The sequence below is a fragment of the Marmota monax genome, unplaced genomic scaffold, assembly GCF_021218885.2.
Source record: "Marmota monax isolate L192 unplaced genomic scaffold, Marmota_monax_Labrador192_F-V1.1 WCK01_AAM20220418_F8-fsc00105, whole genome shotgun sequence".
Lineage (NCBI taxonomy): Eukaryota > Metazoa > Chordata > Mammalia > Rodentia > Sciuridae > Marmota > Marmota monax.
Genome location: NW_026692947.1, coordinates 1141028 through 1160528, shown reverse-complemented (window position 1 = coordinate 1160528; position 19501 = coordinate 1141028). Strand labels below are relative to the sequence as shown.

Genomic DNA, 19501 nt, shown 5'->3' with positions numbered 1-19501 from the left:
CAACCAGTTGGTCAGTTCATGCTGAGCAGAAGCTGTTGCCAGAGCCAAGATTACCCTACGGTCCTGGGCCCCGTCATCAGCAGCCCTCTCACAGCCCACTTAACACACTCTGTCCTCAGAGCTATTGAGCTCTGGTAAAGTTGGTTTCCACAGAGCACTCTTATCACTGATTTATCTTCTGAAAGCTGAAGCTAAAAAACAATTAGACGATTACATGGTGTTACCACTAACAGCCTCAAATGTTCTGGAAACACAGAAAAGCTCTGCATCCAGCCAGCCTCCTATCCACATTCCTGAGTACTCTCCCCCAAGGCCCTCTCCCAGAACTGAGAGGCTGAATGATTACCTACTCTGGGCTCCACTCTTGCCCCCATAGTCCTGTTGCACCCCAAGTGTTCCCCCACCTGCCTTTTCTTAAGAGTCACGGCCAACCATCATGCACATGCTCAAAGCCTTTTGTTCCCATTGTCCACAATGATTTTCCATAGCAATGTTCAGTTCCAGCCGGGGAGCAAACAGTAATTTGTGAGCATAGCACTTCCTGTTTCTCTGGTGTTTCCAAAGAGGACAGAATCAATTGTTCTGACAAATGGCCCCATGTGTCCACCCTTTGTCAGAATTTCTGAAATCCGGCCAGAGCCTGGGGTTCCTGGCAGACAGGTGAGCCGGTGTCTACCCCACTCGGGACCAGGTGGTCCACAGCTGCGCACACCAATCAGCCTTTTTTCCAGCCTGGGCCTCTAATCCTAATGAACAGGGGCAAGTGGGAGGTCGGGAGAGGCCTGGAAACTGGAAAAGCTGTGAGGGGCTCTGGTTCTGCTCCTTTCAACAGCTCAGGGATGAGGATGCTATAATTCTTCAGGAGACATAAGAAATACAGAAAAAATATTTTGAGCTTCTGCCTCTCTGAAGTCTTCAGCTGCACCATTCACAGTAACAGTTCAATAGGGTGGTGCCTGCTATCCAGGGCCATGTCACTCTCTCAGCCAATGCACATAGGGTTTCTTAGAGTCCGCATGGGGTGCCAGAGACCCCGGGAGAAGCTGAGCCTGGAATAACTCTCTCACTCTCAGAGGTTGCATGGACCCCCAGGTTCTCACCCCAGACCCCCACTACTGTTGCAGGAGAGAAGGGACAGAGGGGTGGGGAAGGAATGTCCGCTTACACATACTGTTTACTTTGGGCCTGGCTAGTGACTTCAGGCCTTATCATTGGGTCCTCAGACTGGGCTGGGCTGGGCAGGGCAGGTCTCAGTGTTGGGGAGAATTGTTTCCCCAATTCAACAGCCAGCTCACGGCCCACTTAACGCACTCTGTCCTCACTCTGTGTGAGAGAAGAAAGGAGAGGGTGAAGCAGACTCCAGTGGAGAGAGAGAGAAGCTGCTGGTTGGACCACAATGAAAACCCTCCTCCTGCTGCTGCTCGTGTTTCTCGACCTGGGACAGGCCCAAGGAGCCCTTCACAGGTGAGGCGGTGTCCCCGGCACTGAGTTCTACTGGCACAGCCCCTGCCTGCATCCCCAACCCCAGCCCAGCTCTGGGCTGCCCTGGGGGAGCACAGCTTATGGGAAATGTAGAGAAACTGAGGACCATGGGGATCCATGGGAAAGGTTTCCAGTGGCCACTTTGTGGGTGGCTTCTATCTCGAGTCCCTGCCAAATGAGCTCCAGAGGCACCTGCCCTTAGCCCTGGGGAAGTCCTCTGCCACCATAGAGCAGAAATTTGCCCTTGTGGTTTATTGCTCAAAACCCTCTAGTACCCGCCCCCACCCCCCAGCAAGAGGCCAACCATTACTGCCACCCAGTTTTTCTGTCCCTTTAAATCAGCTTTGATGCAGCTCATGTTATGCTATGGGGGGGGGGGGGGTCCCACATCTCCCAGTTCCTAGATCTCAAAGAGCCTGTGTCCAGGAGGGAGAGCCTTTCCACTGCAAGATTCTGAGAGTCTCAGGGCAGAGATGAGGCTGCTTGGCTGGAGGCAGAGGAGGTGCTGATTCTGGCTGCACCCTAGCCTTGCTGGCTCTGCTCTTGTGTCAGTTCCTAGTTAACCTCTGAACAGAGGCAGGGGGGAGCCGGAGAGGGGAGGAGAGGGAGGTAGAACTGCGTCCTCTCCTCACATGGGGCTTCGTCTTCAGGGTGGCCCTCAAGAGGCACCAGTCCCTCCGGAAGAAGCTGCGGGCCCGGGGCCAGCTCTCTGAGTTCTGGAAATCCCAGAACTTGGACATGATCCAGTTCACCGAGTCCTGCACCAAGGACCAAGGCACCAACGAGCCCCTCATCAACTACTTGGATGTGAGGCATCTTGGGGATGGGGCCCGGGGACAGGGGAGGAGGGCCATTTCAGCAGTGTTGAAGGTCACTATGGACTTCTTGGTTTGGGTGATTCATAAGGACTGGTCCCCTGGGTCTCTGTGGACTTTGTAGAAAGGCTGGAATGAGTAGAGCTCTCTGCAGGAGGGAAGAGATAAGGATGCAGGCATCCCAAATGGAAGGAGCCCACTTTTGCACTTGGCTGGGCAGCTTACTAACTATGCCCTTAGGCAAAGTACTTGACTTCTCCCAGCCGGTGCCCTGATCCCTAATGTGGAGCTGCTCCTGCCTCCCCTGCCTTGCTACAAAGCTAGGAATCCAGAAAATACAAGTAAAATCAAACAAAGTGCCTGGGGACTGCAGGGTCCCACATCTCCCAGTTCCTAGATCTCAGAGATCTTCCTCCTTCGTGACCTTTCCTCTGCTTCTTTTATTTCCCAGCCATCCCATCTCCTAGGCTCGGTAAGCACCAGTCCATTATACCCTATGCTCAGGCCGTAGACACTCTACCTTGGTCCCTTGGTGGCCTCTGCCCTCCACTCATGCCTCCTTCCCTCTCTCCCTCCTTGCAGGTCGAATACTTTGGCACTATCTCCATTGGCTCCCCACCACAGAACTTCACTGTCATCTTTGACACTGGCTCCTCCAATCTCTGGGTCCCCTCTGTGTACTGCACCAGCCCAGCCTGCAGTAAGTGGGGACAGGAGCCCTCGTGGGAGATGACTGGGGTCCAGTCCTGGGACGCCAGGTACTCTGGGGTTGGGGAACATGGGGTTCCAGAAACTGGCTATCTCTGCCACACCGAGTTTCCCCTCCCCTTCTCTGGGTCTGCCTGGCACTGCTTACAGCTCAAACAGGGCTGGGTCAGGGAGAGAAAGAAAATGTGGTTACTATCTATGATAACAACTTCATACTGGTCAGAATTAGGAGGGAGAAGCCTAGCCATTGAAAAGATAAAACTTCGATTTTATGACTCACTTCCCCTGGAACACCAAAAGAACATGGGAGAAAGTTCCATTTGACTGACTCTACACCTTGAAAAATAAAGGTCAGCAACTCCTGATGACTGTAGTTTCTAAGTACAAACAGTTCACCTACTTCGAGAAGATTTGGTGGCCCTTCTCCCCCCCCCCCCAGGTGGGGCTGTGGGTCACAATGGCATGGGTGTGTCCATTTGCCCAGAGGTAACTCAGCAGTTTCAGTGAAAACTGAAAAAAGAAGACAGACATAAAGAAAAATGTCTTAGTCTGTGTGGGGCAAGTTCTAGAGAACCTCCTCTGTCACTGGAAACCCTGACCCAGGTTATCCCCAAGGTTGGGCAGGGTCGGGAGTACTTTGCTGGAATGGTGATCGTTTACCCCTGAGTTTCTTTTGAAGTCCAGGCTCTGCCCCACACCAACTGGCTGAGACTGCTGTTGGCGCCTGATAAATGGCACTTATCTAGGTGTGCCTCATGAGGTCATTGCGGGCAGTCAGGTTTGCCCAGGGACAACTATTTGCTCCCCAATTAAGCCACATCTCCTGGTAGGCTCACTAGGAAGGGCCATGGTCAGCTTTTCTGGGGGTGCCCGTTCTGTGTTGGGAGCTGAGGGAAGAGACGGCACATCTCTAGGGCAGGGATGAGGGCAGTGACTGTACCCTTGCTTTCCAGAGTCACACCCCGTGTTCCACCCTTCCCAGTCCAACACATACAGTGAGCTGGGCACTTCTTTCTCCATTCAGTATGGGACCGGGAGCTTGTCTGGGATCATCGGAGCTGACCAAGTCACTGTGAGTACAATTCCTGTGTCTCCTCTCTTGGCCAGAAACTTGAGAGGGAACGTTGTTGGGAGGACTTGGGGGTGCAGTTTCAGGTCTGCTTCAGGAAGAGGTGGAAAGAGGGAGTGAGGCTGGATTTAGGGAAAGGGGGAAGCCTGGCAGGCAGGGGAGCAGCCCTCCCCACCAGAGATGGTGGGCAGTGTGTCAGTCTGCTCAGCACTCTGGGCTCTTGAGGGACATCAGGGAGCTCCCAAGGGAAACTGTGCCCAGAGCACAAAGACTGCTGGTAGGGCTGGACACCCATCTGCAGAGGGTCTGAGGAGACAAGACCAGGCCTCCATCCTGAAAGGCAAAGGAGTCCAAGCCACCGGATGCTGCTAGGGGTGGGAGGACTCAGTGAAATAAGTGGGCAAAGTCTGAGGTGGAGTCCAGCTGTGGAGACCAGGAAGAATCCAGATATCAAAATGAAGGGCCTAGGTCGCACAGGTTGCTCCTTCAACTCCCTCTGGCCAAAGATCGTAGGGCTCCCAAAACCGTGGGACTCAGAATGATGTGAGGACAGAGAACCAGCAGGGTCCTGGTCCTGCAGGGTTACTTTGTACAGGCTTATGGGCAGCGGTCTAGGCCTACGCCTTGGAAAATAAAGGTCACCAACTCCTGATGACTGTAGTTTAAGTTCTAAGAAACTATGTAAGTTCTTACTAGAGATAGTAAGAACTATCTAAGAGCAGCAGGGGCTAGCCTTCATGAACATCTGTTCTAAAAGCCAGATGAATGCCTATAATCCCAGTAGCTCAGGAGGCTGAGGCAAAAAAGATCACAAGTTCGAAGCCAGCCTCAGCAACATAGCAAGGCCCTAAGCAACTTAGCAAGATCCTGTCTGAAAATAAAATATAAAAAGGCCTGAGGATGTGGCTCATTGGTTAAGTGTCCCTGGCTTTAATCCCTGATTTAAAAATAAAATCCCTTCTAAGTGGGTAGGGGTATATTATTAAGTGAAAAACAGAAGCAGAAAACACTTTATATGTCAAAATATGTACATATAAAACACAGAGATAAAATAATACACTGTGTTTTCCATTGAAATTGGCAAGGAGAGGGGAATTCTAGTCCACAGCATGCACTCATGATCTGGCTCACCTGGTTGGTGCAGGCAGCAGCCAAGCCCACAGCAGCTCCAGCCTGGGTTGCTTCCTCCTCCAGGGCTTCTTGCTCCAAGGGCAGGTGCATGTTCACCTCTGTGAAAGGGAGTGTCAGCTTTTGCTGCAGGACACCCCATCATCAGAGAGTTGGGACAGTGAGACAGCAATGTGGGTCTTAGTCCACCCTCATCCTTGAAGGTTCCAATTGACCCTATTTCCACTTGACATCTGTCTTCCCTTTCTGCTACCCAAACTGTAGACTTCAAGCTATAGCACTCAGACAGAAACAATGTTCTAAGGTATGCTGCTAACTGACATCTACAATTGCGTATAGTCAAATATCTAAATATACTCCATCTCATGTGTGTGCCTCTGTGTGTGTGTGTGTGTGTGTGTGTGTACCCACAGCATGGTAAAGTTCACATATATAGCTAGCTAATGCAGTTCTTAAAGGGACAGCTATAATCTGAAATGCATGTATTAGAAAAGGTGAAAATTTAATGAATTAAGCTTCTGTTTCAAGTAAAAATAACAAGAAAACTATCGAGAAGCAACAGCAAATCAAACCTAAAGAAAGCAAAAGGGAAGAAATAGTAAAGAGACCAACAGGATATCGATGAAATAGGAAAGTCAGATTACAGAGAAAATCAACAAAGCCAAGAATTAACTCTTTTCAAGGAGCAATAAATTTTTTTGCTGCAGGACACCCCCATCATCAAGGGACTAGGACAGTGAGAGAGCAATGTGGGACTTACCAATGTGGATCCTAGCACAATTAGTCAAGAAAAATGAAATAAAATATAACTTAGCAATATTAGAAATGAAAAAGAGGACATTAATAAAGATCCTGTGGACATTTAAAATAGAAGCTATCAATGATAGTTTTTTATTGATAAATTTTATACTTTAAAAAAATTGGCAGATACCTTGAGAAATATGGCATATCAAAACTGATATTTTCATGTCAGAAAATATGAATACATCAGTATCTAGTTGAATATTCACTCTGTTATTCAAACTCTTTCCATGAAGAAAATTCCAGACTCAATTAGCCCCAATGGTACATTCTTCTAAATGTTTAAAAAGAAATGACTAGAAAAATCTTATGGGTTTTTAAACATTTTGAAAAACAAACATTCCCAAAGTTAATAAACACAGAAAAAAAAGGAAATAACATCAACCTTACCTATATTCTTCCAGAAAACCCATAATGAAGGAATACTTCATAAGTCATTTTATGAGAACAGAATAAGTTAATTGCAAAACTTGAAAAGGATAGTATAAGAATTAGAATTACAGACCAATTTTCTCCTGTGAATATAGATGCCAATGTCCTAAATACTAGCAAATAAAATCTTGAGATATATAAAGGGATAATATATCCCAACCAAAAATCATTTCTCCCTAAAATTAATCAACTAAGAGAATAAAAAAAGAAAAGTCATATGATTTTCTCAACTGATAAAATTCAATATCTATTCATGACTTAAATAAAGAAACTCTTAGAAAACTAGAATATAAAGCAACTTCCTTAATCTGTTATAGAATATCTAACAAAGAAGCCCACAGCAAACTTTACACTTCATGGTGAATTGTTGAGAGACTTCTCCCTGAGATCATGAATGAGACAAGAATGCTCATTTTTACTATTTGATTACTATTTGATTCTTTTTAGTTCATTTTTACTGTCTGAATTCAACATTGTGCTGAAGATTCTAGCCAATGCAATAAGGCAAGAAAAAAGAAATCCAGGTAATTAAGACAAAAAAAAAGGAAGAAATAATCTTATCATTAACATATGACAAGATTCTATAAATAGAAAATCCAAAAATATCAACAGGTATAATGTTGGGATTAATAACTGAACTTTGTGAAGTTGCAGGAAATGAGGCCAACATACAAAAAATAATTTGTATTTCTATAAAGCAGGAACAAAGCAACAAAATATGGTTTGTTAATGGCACTATTAATCCCATCAAAAAACATCAACTACCTTTGAAGTAAATTTAACAAATAACGTAGTCTAAAACTTTAAAACATTACTGAACGAAATTAAAAGATCTGCATAAATTGAAAGATAAACTATACCCACAGATTGAATGACTCAGTTTTATAAAGAAGTCTAAATTTTTCAAATTTATCTATTTATCCAATGTTATCCCAATCAAAATAGCAGCAATTTTTATTAGAAATTAATAAGCTGATTCTAACATGTATATGAATATAATGTAATACACCAAGATAATTTTGATGAAGGAAAACAATGCCAAATATTATTATAAAATCATAGTAATTTAGTACTGGCACAGGATTAAGAAAATGGACAAATGCAACAGAATTTAAAATTCAGAAACTGAATTTCAGAATGCGGAGAAAATAATGGTATATTATTATATCATTAAATAGTGCTAGGTCACTCGGAGATTCATGTGTTAATAAGCCTTAGGTAGATTATAGATCTGAATATAAAACATAATACAATAAAACTTTTAGGAGAAAACATAGGAAAGTATTTTCATGACCTCAGGGTGGAATAATTCTCTGAAACAAGTTATAAAACTCACTAGTACTAAAGGAAAAAATTGACTTGACTGCATTGAAATTCATATCTTCTGTTACTCAACTTAAGATGTTATTAAGAGGGTAAAAGCACCACTCACAGTCTGGGAGAAGATTTTTGTAATTAACAAGAAAGGACTTGATTCTGGAATATATCAACAAGAAAATGACCATAGCTCACTTTATAAAAGGGGATATCCAAAGGTTCAATTTTATTAATTACCAGAAAATACAAATTAAAACCACAGTTAAACCCCCTGCACATCAACTAGAAAATTAAAATGGAAAAGACAGAAAATAACTAGTGTTAGTGAGGATATGGGGCAATTGGAATTCCCAAAATATTAGTAGTGGAAATATCAATAGGTACCATGATTATGAAAAACTCTTTTTCCTATTTACTCATGCATTACACTTGTATTCCCTGTAATCTAGCGATTTTATTCCCAGGTCTATATCCAACAGAAAAACATGCATGTATTTGCCAAAAGATGTATACAACCAGCACCATTAGTAATAGTCAAATACAGGAAACAACCCAAATATCCATCAGTGGTAGAATAGATAAATATGGTGATATGTTATACCATAGAATACTTATTATATCTGTACTTTATTTACTTCAATTAAATTTGCACAAAAGAAATTAAGTGAATGCAAAAAAAAAAAAAAATCTTAGCTGGGTGTGGTGATACACGACCGTAATCCTAGAAGTGGCTTGGGAGGATAGCAAGTTCAAAGCCAGCCTCAGCGATTTACCAAGGCCCCAAGCAACTCAGTGAGACTTTGTCTCTAAATAAAATACACACACAAAAAAAATGATGGGGATGTGGCTCAGTGGTTAAGCACCCCGGTCTCAATTTCCAGTACCCTCCCCTCAAAAAGTCTTTGTGCCCATTTTATCAAGGAAAGTTGAGAAGGGAAGTAGCATCAGGATACAGGGAGGATGCAGGGGTCCGAGACCCTTTGCCTGCCATCCCCTCTGCAGTTTTCCTACGGGCTTTCTCCCTGCAGGTGGGAGGACTGACCGTGATTGGCCAGCAATTTGGAGAAAGTGTCAAAGAGCCCGGCCAGACCTTCGTGAATGCAGAGTTTGATGGAATCCTGGGTTTGGGATACCCTTCCTTGGCTGCTGGAGGCGTGACTCCAGTATTTGACAACATGATGGCCCAGAACCTAGTGGATCTGCCCATATTTTCTGTCTACATGAGCAGGTAAGGCCCATCCAGCCCACCAGTTAAGGCCAGTGATGACTACAGGAAGACAACATGGTGCCCCAGACTTAGTGGCCAAAAGAGCTGACTTGGATCCCTTGCTTGGCTTGTTGTCAGCTGTGTGATCTTGGGCAAAACATTTAACCTCTCTGGATTCTGAAGAAATGGGGTTTACTTCATAAAGTAGCTGTGACAAGCGCTTTGTAAATTCTACAGCAATTATTGAATTTAAGGATCTCTGGAATTGACTTATTTTTTAGTACATAAATACCAAGTTCCTATTACATGCTGGGCATAATGTTAGACACTGGGGCACAATAAAATAAAGGGGGAGGCAGGAACAAATTTATAAAGTAAACTGACAAGAAAAGAATTGCCTGCTAACAGATGAGCAAAACATTGTCTGTCCATAGCATGTAATATTATTCAGTATTAAAAAGGAAGGAAATCGTGACCCATGCTACAACATGGATTAAACTCAAGGACAGTATGCTAGGTGAAATAAACCAGTCACAGTAAGACAGATCCTATATGATTCCACTGGCATAGGGTACATAGAGCTGTCAAAAGCATAGAGACAGAAAGTATGATGGCGGTTGCCAGGGGCTGGAGGAGGAGGAAGGAGGATACATAGAGTCTCATTCTGCAGAATGAAAGAGTTCTGCAGGTTGGTTTGGCAACAATGTGAGAGTACTTGACTCTTTTGAATTGAGCACTCAAAAAAATGGTTAAGATGGGAAGTTTTATGCTATCTGCATATATTACCACAATTAAATAAAACTTTAGACATGGTAGCTGGGTATAGTGGCTTATGCCTATAATTCCAGCGATTTGGGAAGCTGAGGCAGGAGGATTATAAATTTGAGGCCAGTCTTAGCAACTTAGTGAGGCCCTAAGCAACTTAGCTAGACCCTGTCTTAAAATAAAAAAATAAAAAGGGCTGGTGATGTGGCTCAGTAGTAAAGCAACTCTGCGTTCAATCCTCAGTACCAAAAAACCCCCCCAAAACTTTATGCATTATAGTTGAAGAGGTCCTGAGGCTTATGTGCCTCTGGGTACTCTTTCCAGGGGCTTGTGGGCGGTCATCTCATCCTCCCTACATGGAATGGAGATTTCTTACCCCTCTGACTCCTTCCTGGGTAGGCCTGGCTTGAGTTCACCCTGTTCCAGCATAAGCCCATTTTCCCTGTTTCCTCATCCCACATGAAAAGTTCTGAGCTCCCCTTCCCAGGTTGTGCTTTGTCCCCAGCATGGCTGCAGTCAGGACAGGCCTAGGCAGAACCGTAGGACAGGCAGGCTGTCTGGGTACCTGAGCTTTCCCCTGCAGGGCTTCCTGCTCCATCTGTCCCAGGAACAAGTGAGCAGTGAAGGGCAATAGCAAGGGCCCTGCAGTCAGACCAACCTGGATATAAATCCTACCACCTGCATGGCTTCCTCTCCCAGGGCCTCAGTTCCCTCATGGGGCCATCCCTCAACAATTTGTCTTTCTCTCCATATAGTGATCCACAAGGTGGCTCAAGTAGTGAGCTGACGTTCGGAGGCTATGACAGCGCTCATTTCTCCGGGAGCCTGAATTGGGTCCCGGTCACCAAGCAAGCCTACTGGCAGATTGCACTGGATAAGTGAGTATCCTCCATGAAGTGGCGGCCGCTTGGTGGTAGAACTCAAAACAGACACAACTCAAATTGAGTGACACTGCCGGTCAATAGGAGCGGAAGCTGTGGTTTGAAGGTGTGGAGATGCTGAGCAAAGATACAGGAAGAGGAATTAGTGACCAGGGACAGAAGCAGCTTCATTCCTTGTATGTGGGGTGCACCTCTCATTCAACAGAAAGTCAATACCAATATGCAGCCTGCTGCCCTGTGTTGGTTCATTGACACACAAGGTTAATTGACACACAAGGCAAGGACGGAGGGACATGGGGATGCAAAGACAGTCACACAAATAGCTACTACATAAAGTGGAAATGGTCAGGGCTGCCAAGGAGGAGCCACCAAAGAGGCCCAGCAAACAGGGCAAGACAGCTCCTCTCTGAAGATCTCTTAAGGGTTTCATGGAGGGAGTAGAGTTGAAACTGAATCTTAAAAACCAGTACAGTACATGGGTGTGGAGAAATGGGGAAATGCAACTAAATGCCTGCTGTGTACCTGGAGCCGTGCTAGACAGGAATTCAAAGAAGTATCATTCAAGTATCAGGTTCTGCATGGTACCAAAGAGTACAAAAGCCGCAATACTCACCGTCTACTGAAGCCCTTTCAAACTGTGGGGATGTACCTACTGATGGGCCATGACATCATTGTCGGGGATCCTGACCTGCAGTTTTTAATGAAATGTAATACAACAGAAAATATCAGAGTGCCCTTGAATTGTATGTGTGTTACATCAAGAAGTAAGTATTGCCGGGAGCAATGGCACACGCCTATAATCCCAGTGGCTCGGGAGGCTGAGGCAGGAAGATCGTGAGTTCAAAGCCAGCCTCAGCAAAATTGAGGCACTAAGCAATTCAGTGAGACCCTGTCTCTAAATAAAAAACACAAAATAGGGCTGGGGATGTGGCTCTAGTGCCCCTGAGTTTAATCCCCAGTACCCCCCACAAAAAAAAGTCAGTGTATTTCTTACTATGGAACTCAGGCGAGAGAGAGAGAGAGAGAGAGAGAGAGACTGAGATGATTAAACACCCATGTGATGTGATGGGAGATTAAAATGGGCATCGTCAAGTGCTCTGGTACAATAAAGAGCCCTACAGGGAGCAGGAGGTGCTGGGGACCCGGGGAAGCAGGGCTCATGATTATCCCTTTGCCTTCAGAATCCTGGTGGGAGACACTGTGACATTCTGCTCTGAGGGCTGCCAGGCCATTGTGGACACAGGGACCTCCCTCATCACTGGCCCTTCCCACAAGATCAAGCAGCTGCAAGAGGCCATTGGGGCGGCGCCCATGGATGGAGAGGTGAGTGGGGTGGGGAGGGGAGAGGAGCAGGAGAGTCCAGCCTTTTCCTGGGAAATGGGCAGCCTCTGAGTGGGTCCCTGTGCTCTGTTTTAGTATACCGTGGAGTGTGCCAACCTCAGCGACATGCCAGATATCACTTTCATCATCAACGGCGTCTCCTACACCCTCAGCCCAACTGCCTACACGCTGCTGGTAAGCTCCATTTCCTTTTTCTGCAAGTCACAGGGCCTTGCCCACAAGCCTGCCACTTCCCCTTGTCAACAGTCGCCTGCACTTAGCTACATGTACCCCAAGCCCCCTCCCACATTGTCCTGTCCTGATGTGCCAGTCCCCCCCAACAGGGATCCAGCTTATCTGATGGCAACTCCACTGGACTAGTTCTCATTTCCAGTTCTGCCATGAAATAGCCACGAACCTTAGGCAAGCCATGTAAGGGGGTTTTCTGATATTGTCCCTTCGGATTTATCCATTGACAGTTTGAATCCCCTCGACCACCAAGTCTGACAAGAGCTATTATTATCCCATTGTATAAATGAGAATATTGAGACTCTTGAGGTTAAGTAAATGGTTCAGCATATGAGTTGCTTGGGGGAGGGGTACAGAATGAGGTTTATCTAACATTCAAATTCACATTCCTCAACAAGCAAGAAAATGTCTTTATTGCAGTAGATTCTCAAGTGTGGAGGGCAAGGTAGAAAGGAAATTCCTGGGCATTTTGAAAACCTAGAGTCCCTTCCACCACCACTGGTCTCGATTTCCAACATTGCAATTCTTTGGCAACTGTTTTAGTCAGCCTGTTCGCTGCTGTGATTAAAAGATCTGACCAGAACAATTGTAGAGGAAGAAAAGTTTATTTGAGGAATCACAGTTGCAGAGGTCTCAGTCCACAGAAGTCGACTCCATTCCTCTGGGCTCGAGATGAGGCAGAACAACATGAAGGACGAGCGTGGCAGAGGGATGCAGCTCACATGATGATCAGGAAGCAGAGAGAGAGAGCTCTCCACTTGCCAGATACAAATATACACCCCAAAGTCACACTCCCAATGCCTACCACCTCCAGCCACACCCTAGCTGCCTCAGTTACCATCCCGTTAATCCCTATCTGGGGATTAAGTCACTGATTGGGTTAAGACTCTCACAACCCAATCATTTCTCCTCCGAACCTTCCTGCATTGTTTTACACATGAGCTTTAGGTCGGCAGGGCGAGGGGGGGGGGGCAAGGGTTGTACAGAACAGTGGAAGCCTCCCTGCTCTGTATCTAAAAAAGCTCACTCAAGTGATTCCTCCAAGAACACCAATAAGAAAATAGCAGTGGTTAGATTACACTTATAGTGTAATCTCTCTCCCTAAAAAAAATGAACTTGAGCTTTACCAGAAACTAAGGGAACCAGAATTTAAATCAGGGTCTTCTAGTGCCAAGGCTTTTGTTTTTTCTGGACATGCAATAAGGTTTCCGTTTTTCTAACTGTCAAACGATGGTGGTGTGAGGGTGCCCGGCAGACGAGCAGTTCTCAGAGTTGTAGAACATGGATGAATGAAATTGTGCAAACAAATACTTCACTGAGCAAACTGGGCTAGGATTATATGAAGTGGGAGGATGGATCCACCAGCGAAAATGGGGGCAGCGCTGCTCCCCTCTTCTCCTGTATGTCATTTACATACTTCATTGTGACCCCAGGACTTTGTGGATGGAATGAAGTTGTGCAGCAGTGGCTTTCAAGGACTCGACATCCAGCCTCCATCTGGGCCTCTCTGGATCCTGGGCGATGTCTTCATTCGGCAGTTTTACTCAGTTTTTGATCGTGGAAATAACCGCGTGGGGCTCGCCCCAGCAGTCCCTTGAGCAGGGCTCCGTGTCTCTGCCTGTCTACCAGGCAACCCCCGGGCCTGTGAGGTTAGGGCATTCTCTACACCTGTCAGCAGGGCCTTTCCCACAGAAAACAGTTGTTCCCAGAGTTGCAACTTGAATTAGGACAAATGGAGCATGAGAGCACACACACACGCATACACAACCTCACTCACACTTTACACACACATACACCCCAAATCAACCACCATCGTGGCAGAAGAATTAAGTTGTGAGTCCATATTCTTTATTGCTTTTTTGTTGTTGTTGCATTTTTATCACAGAAATCTCCAAACACATACACAGCAGAGGTTGTGGTCCAGTAAGTCCCTACACACCCCAACCAACTTTACCAACACATCCACACACGGCCAGGACCCCTTCATCCATATCACCATCCACTTCTCTCTCTAGCTCCACAAACCTGGATTATTTTGAAACAAATTCCAAGAATCACATCATTTTATCCATAAATATTTCTATCATCCTTACACATCCAGTTGTGATTCAGATATCTCTCATTGCCTCCTAAATGTGTGACCAATTTTACAGTTAGCTTGTTTGTATCAGCATTCAAACAAGATCCACAAATTGCATTCATTTGAAATGTCTCTTGAGTCTCTTTTCTTCTATAGAATTGACCATATTTGGAGTTTTGCTGGTGGAAATTCAAAGGTGTCATTTAACATGGGTCTATGAGCCCATCTTTTCTACAGAATGGTGCTTAGATCTAGAGGCCTGAGTTCATGGCAAAACACTTCATGGATGGGGCTGGGCGCTTCTTGTTGTATTCCATCAGGAGGCAGATACAGCTGTGTGCCTCTCTATTGGTGGTTTAAGACTGACACGTTCGATTGGAATTGTCAGCCTTCACCATCCATTGAAGTTTCCTTTAGCATCTCACCTGCAAGTTTTAGAGGCATTGATGATCATCTCTGAGACCCACTCTATCTATCATTAGGAACTTCTCTACTTCTATTTCTTTTTCTGCATTTGTTAGCTATAATTCTTCCATAATTGCAATCTTCCCTCCTCAACCACTAGCTCACCATGAGGTAGAAAAAAGATAAGTACCTGGGGCAGGGGTGTTTTCCTCATCTATTTACCAACTGTCAAAACAATAGGCTGGTGCGATAGCAAATGCCAATGGATTCTAAACATCTTTGGTGTGTTTCAACTTACTGAAGATATTTTGAGTTGCTCAAATCACCCCATATTGAGCCAGCAGGTGACCCTTCAAGTTAGTTCCAATGAATTTTTCTGGCCCATCATGCCCACTTCCAACTCCACAAGTGGCATTAACCATTGTCCCAAGAAGTCCTCGTTCCTTGCAGTGTGCCCATATTTTTTTGCTGTAATGAAAATATTTCATAGTATGTAGGGGATGGAGAGAAGAGAGAGAGCAAGCCCTTTTCACATTTAGGACCCCAGGGCCCATTCTGAGGAATCTACCACAGAGAATCCCGACCCGAGGCACATCCTTATTCTGGTAGTTTCTGTTGCCATGAGACATGACTTATTTTTCTCTTCCTCTCTTTAATTTTTGCTACTTTCAAAATAGAAGTGTCTTCAGTTTTGTTCTTACTATAAAATATGCACAAGTGCTCCATGATCCTACCCCTCAAGCGCTAGTATAAATTTGAAGATTTTTGTTGTAGTTGTTTTGTTTTACTTTGATTTTGAAAATCAAGTTGCCCAGAATGACCTTGAACTTGGGAACTTCTGTTATTTCAGGCAACTTGCACCAGCTTGAAGTTGTTTTGTAACACTTTTATTTTTTCCTTGTACATGTAAACAGAAATGGCTATTGGTAAGAAAACTTTCTCTTTCAACAAAAAAAAGAAGAAGAAGAAGCAATTCTCCACATATTCTTCCCTAAACTGCTTTTCTTTTAAAATAGGTTCCCTGTCAGCACAGATATCTCATTCTTCTAACATCTCCATGGTGTCTATTTATTTATCCATCCAATCCCCTCTTAATGTCCATAAGGTCCATTTGGGGTTTAGTTCAATCCAGTACAATAAATATTAATTTTATGCCATGTTCAAAGGTAGGTAGTCTGAAATCTGTAACATAGCTGGCAGGCCCTGGCTGTCACTTATGGGCACCAGGAGGAGTCACAGAAAACACCCCAGGCTGAAGAACTGATAGTCAACCTGGATGCACATCTGTGCCCCACCCCCATCACTTGGTGACCTCAAGTGAGGACTTTGTGCCTCTAAGACACTTTGCAGAGCCTTTGGAAAGATCCAGTGAGCCCACCTGGGTGGAATCACTTGGCTCAGAATGTTCACTGCAGAGTAGGTCCCAGCCACACGTACCTACTTTTTAATTTTGTTTTACTTTTTTTTCCTGGCTGATTTTTTTCAAACTAAATTATTACATTTAGAGTTAATTAAAAATCAGCCTGATCCAAACTAGCTACCAAAGCATTATGGCAGAGCTGCTGACAACACAGGCTGTGCAGTCACACAGGCCTGGACTTGACTCCCAGCGCTAGTTGAGGGAACACCTCAGTTTGCTCGGTCGTAGGATGGGCCTGATAACAGGAAGCACTTTGTGGGATCATGGTGAAGAGTCATTGCCACCATCGAACTAGCTTCTGTGCCTGTATTCATCAGGGTACAGTCTCTCAATCTCAGGGTGAATCCTAGAAAAGGCAGAAGGCTCTAGATAAAAAGACTTGTTGAGTGTTGCTTTGAGTCTGAATCAGGAAGCCTGAGGACAAAAGCAATGACATCATCACATCTACTGAGTGTCCAAACCAGGTGGTGACTTCTGTCTTCACAATGACCCCACTGGCTTGGTCACCAAAAAAAAAAAAAAAACTTCTATGACTTGTTCTTTGTCCCTGTCCCCCCTTAGGCATTGCTTTTCACCAGAAATATTTCAAGAACATTCTAACGGGTGCTCTGATTCCAGCCTCACGTCCATGTCTACACACTAGGGCCTGACTGATCAATATTACTGAAGCCCAGCTCTAATCCCATCTTCCCCTGCTCCACACTTCCCAGTGGTTCCTCGCTAGGTGTCAAATGACATCCCAGCTGACAGGACTTGTGGGGCTCTCTAGAGCCTTGCCTCAGTTTGACCTCACTCCTCCATTCGCATCTGGGCCACTGGAGCCGAACCACGCCTTCCCCATCTCCTCACTTGCACTTTGCCCCAGGAATCTTCTCTGCTTGCTAGAGATGCAGTCCATTCCCCAGAGTGGCCCCTTCTCCATGAGGGTTAAGATGTTAGGCTCAGAGCAGTGAAGAACCAGGCCACGCTGGGGAGGTGGTCGGCTGGGACTAGGTGGCTACCTGTGTGCTCTCTCTTCTGCCAACCACAGGCGCATCATCTCACCCACCCGGGATGGCTTCCCTTTATGTGGAGCCTGCCTGCCTCCTCTGTACCTCGTGCACAGTGGCATGTGTGCTCATAGCTCTACATCCCTGCAGCTCCAGTTCCAATTCCTTCCCACCATAATGCCCTTTTTGGCTTCCCTAACTAGGATGAACTTTTTCTTCCTCAAAATCCTAAGATTTCTTTTCATTTCTTTCCTTTCTTTCTTTCTTTTTGGTACTGGGAGTTAACCCAGAGGTGCTTACCCACTGAGCCACATCCCCAGGCCTTTTTATGTTTTTATTTAGAGCCAGGGTCTCCCTAAGTTGCTTAGGGTGTCACTAAGTTGCTGAGGCTGTCTTGAAGTTGTGATTCTCCTGCCTCAGCCTCTCAAGCCTCTGGGATTACAGGTGTGCACCACTACACCCGGCAGCTGTGTTTCTTGTTTGCTCCATGTCTTATTTCCACTGATGAAAATGCAAGTGTCCACTCTTACATCTCCCAAAGAGTCTGACCTGCTCAGATCTCTGAGTGGATGCATGCAGCGGGAGGGAGGACAGGGTTCAGTGGTGCAGCCTCAGGCCTCCACCGCAGGGCAGAGGCTGGGCCTCATTCTCCACTGTAGCACATGTCAGGGGAAAGGAAGGGAAGCTGCTGACTTTTGATCCACAGGGTTGGAGGAAGCAGGAGTTAGAGGCTGATGTGGCTGGTGACTTGGTTTTCAAAGGTTTAGGGGACAGTTCTGCAAATGGGCCCTGAGTTTCAGTCCCATGCTCAGAGACTGTAAAAGACCAGGTGAGCACAGTTCACCTCCATACCCAAGCACCCTCAGCAGGGGCCCCACGGCAACTTTCTGTGCCACTGTACCTCTCTGGGTGCTCTCGTGCTCTCCCCACCCCCGTCTCTCTGAAGGGCAACAATTTAAGAACAAATCAGCAGTCATCAATCAGTGGTTGTCCGGGGGTGGGTTGATGCTCCCTTTGCGGAGTAACCAAAGTAGAACATTCGGGAAAAACAAGCTCTGGAATTCTTTCCATCTTCCACTGTATCCTGTCCAGAATTATGCTTCAGAGACATTATTACATCCTCCCTCCAGGCATGTTTGCTAATTGTTACAAAGAAATGATTTCAACTTTTGTTCCATCCCAAACTGCTTAGCGGACCTGAACCTGGCACAGTGAAAGGCCGAGCAGGGATTTGGGGATACTCACCCTTGAGAAAGGTTTAGGCTGTGGCCAGATTAGATACAGAAAGTGGTAATAAAGCACCTTTAGGACTTCTAGGGGGCATAAGAAAGAACTTTTGACAGGGAGGATATTAAACAAAGGAACAGACCCACAGGAAGATGAAATCCTACCTCAGAAGGAATGTAGGGATGGACGAGGCATCAAATGTATTAGACATGTTGAGGGGATTCTCTTGAGATCTGCTGATCCACTTAAACCAGGCATGTCCAAACTCACTTCATCCCCCTTTCATCTGCCAGCCATAGTTACCCAAGGCACAATTCCAGGCAGCTCAAAGAGATGCCCAAATTAGTCTCACGCTAGCACCATTTGAAATTGCTCTAGTTTCCTAAGTACTTCAGGTTGGCTCATGCATGCTCACCCAAGAGGCCCCGGATCTGCCAGGGCTTGTCTCACATCTCACAAGCCTGGAGTGGTGTGGTATGTGCATGTGCATGTGGGCTGGGATATGTGTGGTGTGTGTACATATCGTGTGTTATAGTGGTACTATATGGATGGGGGCGGGTGTGGTGTATCTGCATGATATAGAGTATGTGTGTGAGTCTGTGGGTGGATGAGTGTGGTGTGAGGGGTGAGGATGTATGTAGTGTGCATATGTTGTGTGGGGGTGTACGATGGGGGGATTTCACGTGTATATGTGTGAATAGAGAGTGTGTGTGTATGAAATAGGGTATGCATATGGTGTGGGAGGAGGTGGAAGTGTATGTAGTATTGTGTGTGAAGGGTGGGTGTGTGTGTGAGGGGTATACGGTATGTGTGTCTAGGGTGGGGGATATAGACGGGGGTGTTGGGGGTCTGGTGTGCATACGTGCACTGAACTGGGTAAGGACAAGGAGCGAGGCCCAGCAGGCTGATAGAAGGACTGAATCTACTACACACGTGTATTGAAAACTTTTAACAAAAGGGCCCCTTTACCAGGTGGCTTCCAGCAGCAGAGGCAGAAGTTCCTAAAACCAACCTCCACAAACAGAGCATGTCACCTTGCAGCCCCTCTGGCCCAAAAGCTCAAGCCTCCCATTCCTTACCCCTCTGGGCCAGAGTCCTATAAACTGTACTCTCCAGGGGCCCCAAGTCCAGTCAGCTCGGAAGCCTGGATTTCCCATTCCACCCCACCCCCTCCACCCACGCAGCTGAGGTCACCCAGCCCAGCCT

General features: G+C 45.9%; 1 protein-coding gene across 1 annotated transcript; it reads left to right on the top strand.

Annotated features, from left to right (window-relative positions):
- Window positions 1–1270: 1270 nt before the first annotated feature.
- Ctse (cathepsin E) lies at window positions 1271–14382 on the top strand. Its single transcript, XM_046452241.2, has 9 exons — window positions 1271–1464; window positions 2133–2289; window positions 2880–2997; window positions 3959–4077; window positions 8781–8980; window positions 10480–10602; window positions 11787–11928; window positions 12022–12120; window positions 13608–14382. The coding sequence occupies exons 1-9, from the start codon at window positions 1397–1399 to the stop codon at window positions 13770–13772; spliced, it is 1191 nt and encodes a 396-aa protein (XP_046308197.1). The 5' UTR covers window positions 1271–1396; the 3' UTR covers window positions 13773–14382.
- Window positions 14383–19501: the final 5119 nt, after the last annotated feature.